The sequence below is a fragment of the Papilio xuthus genome, unplaced genomic scaffold (genome assembly GCF_000836235.2).
Source record: "Papilio xuthus unplaced genomic scaffold, Pxut_1.1 DF825946.1, whole genome shotgun sequence".
Lineage (NCBI taxonomy): Eukaryota > Metazoa > Arthropoda > Insecta > Lepidoptera > Papilionidae > Papilio > Papilio xuthus.
The window spans coordinates 14,837,087-14,845,489 of NW_013532703.1; the positions used below are offsets into that span (position 1 = coordinate 14,837,087).

The following is an 8,403-nucleotide window of genomic DNA, read 5'->3' on the forward strand; positions in this document are numbered from 1 at the left end:
GAGGGAAAACGTACTTTGATTTGAATGTCCTAGGATAATTTTTTTCCTAACTTTTGTAACACACTTGTGCATCGCTATGCGATATTCCATTTAGCTGTAAGTTTTTGCACTTTTGACTTAATTTTAGATAAAAAATTGTGTAAAATAACATAGAACTGATAGTTAAGTGAGGAGGTTTTTGAATTTTGAGCTTTCTAATGCTTCAATAAGGTATATTAAGCGATCGTTTGCGTAATTTCACTTAGTCATTTTATAGTGCAAAGTACATTTATAGATATTGCTTCAAATGTAAAATTTTTAAAATTTATAAACTTTTGGTAACTTTGGTGTAAAAATAAATTTGTATTAACCCGATATGTAATATAGACTACCTGTATGATTCATATAATTGTAGCGATTTAATAAAACATCCAACAGTTTAAATTCGCATTTTATTATTTTAAGAATAATTTTAAAATAAGCAACAAACAAATAACAACATAAAAAGAACATATGTGGTGCTACATACATCTGCTACATTTATTTCAAACACTGTAATGATCTGATGAAAAGCGTTCGCGAAAGCTTCGTATTACTATGATTATATCATATTATACATTCATCACAGAACATACATACAGCACAATGGATCTCCCACCTCCTGTAATGTCAGGATTAGTTATGGCACTCTCAGAGCTCTACCGGATGAGGTGTTCCCTACGGCCGCCATCGCAGCAACCCAATACTTTGGTGTCACATGTCTACATAATGTGTCATTGAATCTCAAGCACGCCAATATAGTATATAGCGGAAAATTCGATCACTTGAATAAATTCATTGAAGTGAAATAAATTCATTAAAATAGGATAATAATCAGTTACAGTGTTTTTAAGATACAGAGCAGTAAATAAACACAATATTTAATAATAAAAAAATCTTATAAATTCAGATTCACCTTTCTATCACTTAATACAATCATTTGAGCTTTGAATGATAAATGTATTCCATATCCACCCATATAAAATATCTAGTTACTTAAGTTACAGCATAAAATAGTTTAGCGCTCGAACGATCAAGTCATTAGTACCTAAGAGAGGATTATTGTCCAGGCGGCGGCGCGCGCTCAGTCCACGATAGATATCTGCGCGTAGCCCACCAGGCCCTTCTCGTCCAGCACGTCCGCCGGGTCCGCAGAGTCCAGCCGGAAGGTGAGCGAGCGCGGCGGCGCGCCACCCCCCGGCGCCGGGAACAGGTTCAGGTCCACGAGGCGCTGCAGCTGCGCAGCGATCGCCGCCGCGTCGCACGCCGCCACCAGCCCCGCGCCCACCAGCTCCGTGGCGATGCCGTCCGCCGAGTCCTTGCCCGGCGCGAACTCGAACCGGATGTCGTTCAGCTCCTTGTTGGCGTTGCGCATGCGCAGCACGAGGTCGATCTGCGGCGCCTCGCCGGCCGCCAGCGAGCCGATGGTGAAGCCGGCGCCCTCGGCCGGCTCGCCCTCGCTGTCGCTGTCGGAGGAGTCGGCGCGCGGCAGCTGGTTCATGGGGCGGTCGCGGCCGCCGTCGCCTTCCTCGTCGTCATCCTCTTCCTCGCTCTCCCATACCCACTCGCCGGTCTCCATGCGGTGCAGGCGGCCCGAGGCGCCCGGCTGCCGTTTGCTCGCCTTGTGCACGCGCGTCTCCATGCTCGGCCCGATCGACACCAGAGTCTGCACGAGATACTTCCGGTCCTTGGCCTTCTTGAAGAACGAGTGCTTGAGCAGCTCCGTGGCGGAGGGCCTTTTGGTCGGATCCTTTTGGAGGCACTCGGATATCATTTTTCTAAAAGTTTTTCCGTACGCCTTGTACTGGTCCTTCTCTTCGGCGCCGGTGTCGAGGGTGGGCGGGTCGTTTTGCAGCGTCAGCATCAACACTTTCATCGGCGGGTACTTGTGGTAGGGTGCGGTGCCGGTCGCCATTTCTATGGCGGTGATGCCGAAAGACCAAATGTCCGCTTTGAAATCGTAGCCGTGGTTTTGCTCCATGACCTCGGGCGCCATCCAGCAGGGGGTGCCGACGAACGTGTGGCGCACTTTCTGCCGAGACAGGTCCCTGCCGGTCGCCAGCCACGCGGATACACCGAAATCTGCGATCTGGACCGTCCCCTCGTCGCCGAGAAGGATGTTGCCCGCTTTGATATCTCTGTGTATTTGTCCATTCTGATGAAAGTATTCGAGTCCCTTCAGGACTTCCTTCAGAACGGTGGCAATGGTGGCCTCGTCGAAAACGCCATGCTTGCAGTTGGAAATTCTCATTTTGTGCTTGATGATGTCCAACAGGCTGCCTCCCTCGAGGAGGCGGAGCACGAGCCACAGCTCTTCTTTAACCACAAAGCTCGTGTAGTAGGTGACGACGTTCTCGTGGTTGCAGCTGGACATAGCTTGTATCTCCTTCAGGAGTTCATCCATGGAGGTGTTCCACTTCTCGAGGTTGATTCGTTTGATAGCGCACTTTTCTGCTCGCGGCTGGCAGTAGGCGGCGTGTACGACGGCAGTCGCCCCCACGCCGATCACTTCCAACAACTCGTAGTCATCCTGACTGTTAGGCCATGTATGTCCCAATCCCGCCATTTTTAATTCTTCTTGAATATGAACGTACTATTTGAATCAATTATTACTAATATTTATATGTAATGAGGCCTGAAGCTAAACTAACTGTATTTATACACTTATTTTAGGAGTATACACTTTTTAAGCGGTTATTGAAGGAAATGGTATAATCAAGTTATTCATAGTGATATGGTTTGTAGGATGATAATTTTGTATAATGATTTCTCTTCTTGATTTTGTCACTTCAACTCTATGGAGTGATTGATTATTGTCTCTGAGTTCCAATATAGTTTTGTCTTTTATAGGATCAATTTGAGTGTTGAAATCTACATCGGACGGGTACAGATAATCACCTGAAAGAGAAAATATTGTTTGAAATATATCATACTATCCATGTTATTCAATAAGTAGACAAGTAGCTGAGGCCAAAGAATTTTAGATAATTATAAAACCTGTTTGAACAATTTTAAATAATTACCTATTTAAATCACATTTTATTAGACAATTATACAGTAACTTTATTAACTTAAACCAGTTTATTAAGTTTTGCGAACACAAAAACAAGTCTACAAGTTATATTTTAAGCATGCACAAGCAAAAACTACAAAAACAACTATTCACATAATTCTATATAAGCATTTAGTGCAATGTTAAAACATTTATAAGTATCTTATTTAAATATATTTACACAAAATCTACCTATTTGCTTTGAGTTGTATGGAATTTACTTTTAAACTATTGTGTTGCTATTTATTTTCTCTATTTTAAAAAAAAATTAAAGTATTTATTTATGTAATATGTATACATAAATTCTATATATACCAGCTATAATCAAGGCACAATTACAAAGGAAAAAAAGAAAAATAAATATACATGACTGATAATTTAGCCAACAAATGTATAACATTATTAGAAGAATAATAATGAAGTTTGGAATTACATAGATTGTATAATATCAAACCCGATTACATTTTATACATTATAATATTCTCAATAAAGAAGTTTTTTCACGAATGAAAGGGAAATATGATTTTTTAAAAGTTCTTTCAAAGTTGAAACACATGGCGTCAAGTGGAAACAATTCCGAGTTTCGTCTGATGAAAGTGTAATGGAGTCCTAATTTTTGTCCTCTTTCCTTTCCCACCCTTCTTCTTGAGAAAAGGATGTGAAGTAGAAGTGGATTTTCAGGTTGAGAGGATGCAGGGAAAATATTCTCTTTCGGTGCATCACCTTCTAAGTTGATTAAAGGTAGGCAATACATGTATATTTGCCTACGTCTGGGCAACGGTTGCTTTGCTATTTCAGCGATTTACGTGGCTCACCCTTTGGCCGTCTTATGATGTAAAAAAAAGGTTTTGACATGTTTAAGACTTCCATTAAGCAGTCTGGATATGTAAATATAGTAGAAAAATACCTGGTAGCAATTGAATCATGCCATCCTTGGCTTGAATTGGCACAGGGTATAATAATATATTACCCTTAGAACTCCTTTCCTTAGCAAATGTTAACAATTCATTTATATCGGGTAAATATGCTAATCTGCTAAACTCATAAGCTTGAGGTGGATAAAGTATTACTTCAGCTTTACTACTGCTCTCTAATATTTCTGTTGGTGTCAACCACTAAAACATGTTGATATGAACATAAGAATAAGAAGCACAAATGAAAAATCTACAAAACTATTGTATTCTATGCACTACTATTTACAGACATAAGAGTTAAGTTGTATAATTCACTAGCGGACGCCCGCGATTCCATCCGCGCGGAATTAAATAAAAACCTAATCATTTGTCTATGCGTTCTTTGAGACTATGTTGTACATCAATGCGTTCAGCCATTCCCGAGATATCTAACAAACATCTATCCATCCATACATTCAAATTTTACCATTTATAATATTATTAAGATTTTGCTTATATCATTGGGATATTGGACAATAAGAAATTCAATTTCTGTTAAATCTGGACAACCAATAGTCCAAGGGACTTCGATTTTTGTCTTGTTTAGGTTGATTTACATCTAATCCCAATCCTCTTATTGAGGTTGTCCATCCATACCACTCAATCACTCATATAAATTGAAATTGAAGTTACAATGACCAGCATCTCGGCTTGACCAATTTTAAGGAAATTTTATATACACATTCAGTAAGTCTGTGAATCCACTATTATCTATATTTGAATCCCGCGCTGATGGAGTTATGGGGTATAGTGAGTTTTGTTATACAAAAATGAAAAAGTGAATTTGTGATGCTAAATAAAATCATGCATTAATTATTTCAAATATACATACACACCTTAACATTAACTACTTCAGAATTACTGTTTATTGAAGGTTTATTTTCTAAAGCGGTCACAAAGAAAGCTGTATCAAATCTTTTTGGTTGATTAACAGGTGTAAGCCAATTACTCCAATATTGCAAAGCCCAAATATCTGGATAACACTTGTATTCCTTACAAAGAGTTAATAGATCTGCTGGGTTTTTGCTTACCTAAAACATATTCATTTAATTACATATTATTCATAAATTATAAGCTAAGAATTTATAATTTTTTTCTTGAAAACTTTTAGACAGATTGCCTTAACATAGTCCTCGAAAAGCTTTATTTAATTTCTACTGTTCTACTTAATTAACTACACATGTTCAACTATTATACATGCAACATAAAATGAAAAAATTAGATGTGGCATTAGCATCTATCTATGAGATAACTAGAATATAATAATTTTATGAGAAACTGTTAAAATCAGTCACAAAAATATCAGGGTTACCAACCATTCAAATACAGAAGTATCAGTAATCAGGCCATGTAAGTTACAATTTTTTACAATGAATAATAATTATTTTCTCACCCTGTCCCTCCAATGTTTTAGATCATCATCAGTTAGAAGTGACGCCCAATCACTTTCCCTTTCAGATTTATGACTCTGACTGCATATAAGGAGTCCTAGCTCTTCAAAAGTCTCCCTTATAGCAGTTATTCTCAGGGCAACATGCCTGTTACAGAAATACTTAACATTATCACTGACCATACAAATTATTGTTTATACATTTCAATATAAACTTTGTCAAATTATTATAATAAATTTTGGTGATATCAATAAAAATATATGTATAAAGATTTCTTTTCCAAATTTTCACATCTTTGAAGTACAGACTTTAGGATTACTTATTTATTTTTATAATAAAAAACTGAAGATTATATAATGTTGTAAATATAGTGTTAAGCTGGTATTAACCTAAGAGAACCCCTAAATTGTAAAAAAAATATTCATCACTTGTATTCAAAGTTAAATCTAACTAAACACTTGTTCAAACATAACCAATTGGATTACTTATTGTATGAGAAACGTCACTGACAGATGAAGTGACATATTAAACAGTAAAATACAAATATAAAAGCAAACAAACTGATATAGATTGAGTCAATAACATTCTGTTCAATAAACATGCACAATATAATTACGTCTAACAATTGCTTGAACACTACGGTGTAAATGCATAAGTGAATTATTAAAAAGAGATTTTACATACCTTTGAATTGGATTATTTTCAAATAAAGGCGTCAATGGACTGCCAATACGATGAAAACTTTTAAAATCGCTCTCCGTGTAGCCAAACGTACGGAGATGTTTGTACCACTCCTCGTCTCCGTCGGCGGCCTCACAAACGCCGCCCGGGAACACCACACTATTCGGGAATGACGCGTTATGCGTTCGAGTCTGTAACAAGATGTCGTAGTTACAATTACCTGTTTCTCTATTCACATGTTTAATGTTTTGGTTTCTTTTGGCAGCAACTATTAAGGTGGCAGAATCACGCCAACATTTCTGCATTGCCCTTTTCATGATTGCTACAAAACAAAACGTTATGCACTAAAACAACCATCTACAGAGCTAAAACTTACAAGGTCAAAACTTACGCACTTCTATACAAATTCAGTTATTCGCCTTATCTAACATGTTTGATGATAATTTATTTCTCAGATAGGTTTGACGAACCTACAGAATATACAAAAATAGCTTATAACATGAAATTGACATTCTCTCACATTTTTTCACCACATTTTACTTGACGTTCGGATACTGCATTGCATTCATTGTACGACGTCTCGTATAATTGATAAATGTGTCAAAATAATCAATAGAAGGTTGAAAAATGCCATTTTCATAAAAAAGTTATGAGTTCTTCAAAATGGAATTAAAATTAACACTATTGAATTCAATTAATTATCTCGTTATTTTTTTAAATATAATTAAAACCTTACCAACACTATAAATCCCTGTCGAGAGTGCGCCACAATCTTCATTGATATTGCAACACTTAGCATCTACATCAAACGTCAATACTTGAAACGAAACAATATCATTTATAAATGGAGTCCAGTATTTTAGATATATTCTAAGTTAATTGGCTTAACATTTTTTTCCGTGGCTATAAATATTTTTCAGCTTCAAATAATAATGAAAAATTACAACACATATACAAATACAATATCCTTTGACAGGTCGATGACAGTCAACAATGTCAAATGTCAATGCTATGTGCCATTACACGATTTTTTTTATGACATTGTTGTTCCTATTACAATAATTAGTTTCTTAGCTTCTCTGTAGTATGGCTTGGTATACACCAAATTATACAATTTTCTTAAATATTGCGTTGTGAATTTTTCGGATCGGTATGTCACGGAATTAAGGCAAATACAGACTATAATTTTTTGGTAACTGTATTAAACAGTTTTATCACGACTAAATACCATGGGTTTAAAACCGAAAAAATGGTGATTAAATATGAAAATGCGAATACTGCTAAAAATAAGTTGAACACTATTTAGACTTCGAAACAATCATCCAGCAATATCTTAATTAGATTAATGTATATAATGGAAAGGTGCTATTTGACGCGCGCAACAAGTTTGGCGCAGATAGAGAAAAGGGAAAGAGGCAATCGTGACTCATTGATCAGGATGCCTGTTGCTCGAGACAAAGTTCTTACATTCCCACCTCCTTATTACTACCTGTCAGTCTGTCTGGCCTAACCTTGCTTAATCGGGTAACATTATGGTATGGGAAAAAAGAAAGACTTTTTTCCCATACCCATTTCCTCGTAGGCGGAATAATCGATGTGACGCGTATAACATTTGCATACAGATTAATTTTCGCTCGGTTGGCTGCTCCGAAAACCTGTTCCCAATATAATCTTATTTACGTTTTTATTTTATAGAGCAAGATCATTTAATAATAAATTGTTTTTAAATGAAGTTCTTGTTTGAATATAACATACCACGTTAAATAAAATACAAGCTTGTAAAATAGCTTAATTTACTCTTGCACACATATGCTTCGAGTTAAAATTGTTCCAGCTGTTCCCGAGATTATCCGTGACAAAGGCGGGTTTGTGGACAGGCAGATAAACATTATAAAAAAATGGATTTTCATCAATGAAACAACGCAAATATATCATGTTTTTTGTGATACTACATACAGACACTCGAATTTTATTAATTGTACTGATTTCTGCTTATGTAGAAAAGATTTTTTTACACCAGAAAAATATGCAGTAGGAAGAGCCTTCGGACCAGATTGACCAATAAATAAGATACATGTGTTTTTAGTACACGCCAGTTTATAAAACTGTGGTGCATTTTATGACCGCAGCTATTTATTAAAGCAGATATTTTCAGTACTTTGTAGCTTAAAAAACTGAACTAAAAACTACCGAATATAGCTCACTGAAGAGCTTTGTCTATAAATTGAGCGTCGCGGTAACTTTGCCGGCCGGGTGACAAATTTCTCGCTGCAGCGTTTAAAGTTTTATGACAACAAACAACTTGGGC

General features: G+C 36.7%; 2 protein-coding genes across 2 annotated transcripts; both read right to left on the reverse strand.

Annotated features, from left to right (window-relative positions):
- Positions 1-414: 414 nt before the first annotated feature.
- Positions 415-2,600, reverse strand: fray (oxidative stress responsive kinase frayed). The gene has a single exon (XM_013321257.1). It carries the CDS (start codon positions 2,582-2,584, stop codon positions 1,103-1,105), a length of 1,482 nt encoding a protein of 493 aa, XP_013176711.1. The 5' UTR covers positions 2,585-2,600; the 3' UTR covers positions 415-1,102.
- A 79-nt stretch (positions 2,601-2,679) lies between these two features.
- LOC106123909 (nucleoside diphosphate-linked moiety X motif 19, mitochondrial) lies at positions 2,680-6,894 on the reverse strand. The gene is made up of 7 exons (XM_013320324.1): positions 6,832-6,894; positions 6,472-6,492; positions 6,099-6,286; positions 5,417-5,561; positions 4,860-5,054; positions 3,978-4,185; positions 2,680-2,916 (listed from the first exon to the last, which is right to left on the reverse strand). Exons 1-7 carry the CDS (start codon positions 6,892-6,894, stop codon positions 2,705-2,707), a joined length of 1,032 nt encoding a protein of 343 aa, XP_013175778.1. The 3' UTR covers positions 2,680-2,704.
- Between the last annotated feature and the right edge of the window lie 1,509 nt (positions 6,895-8,403).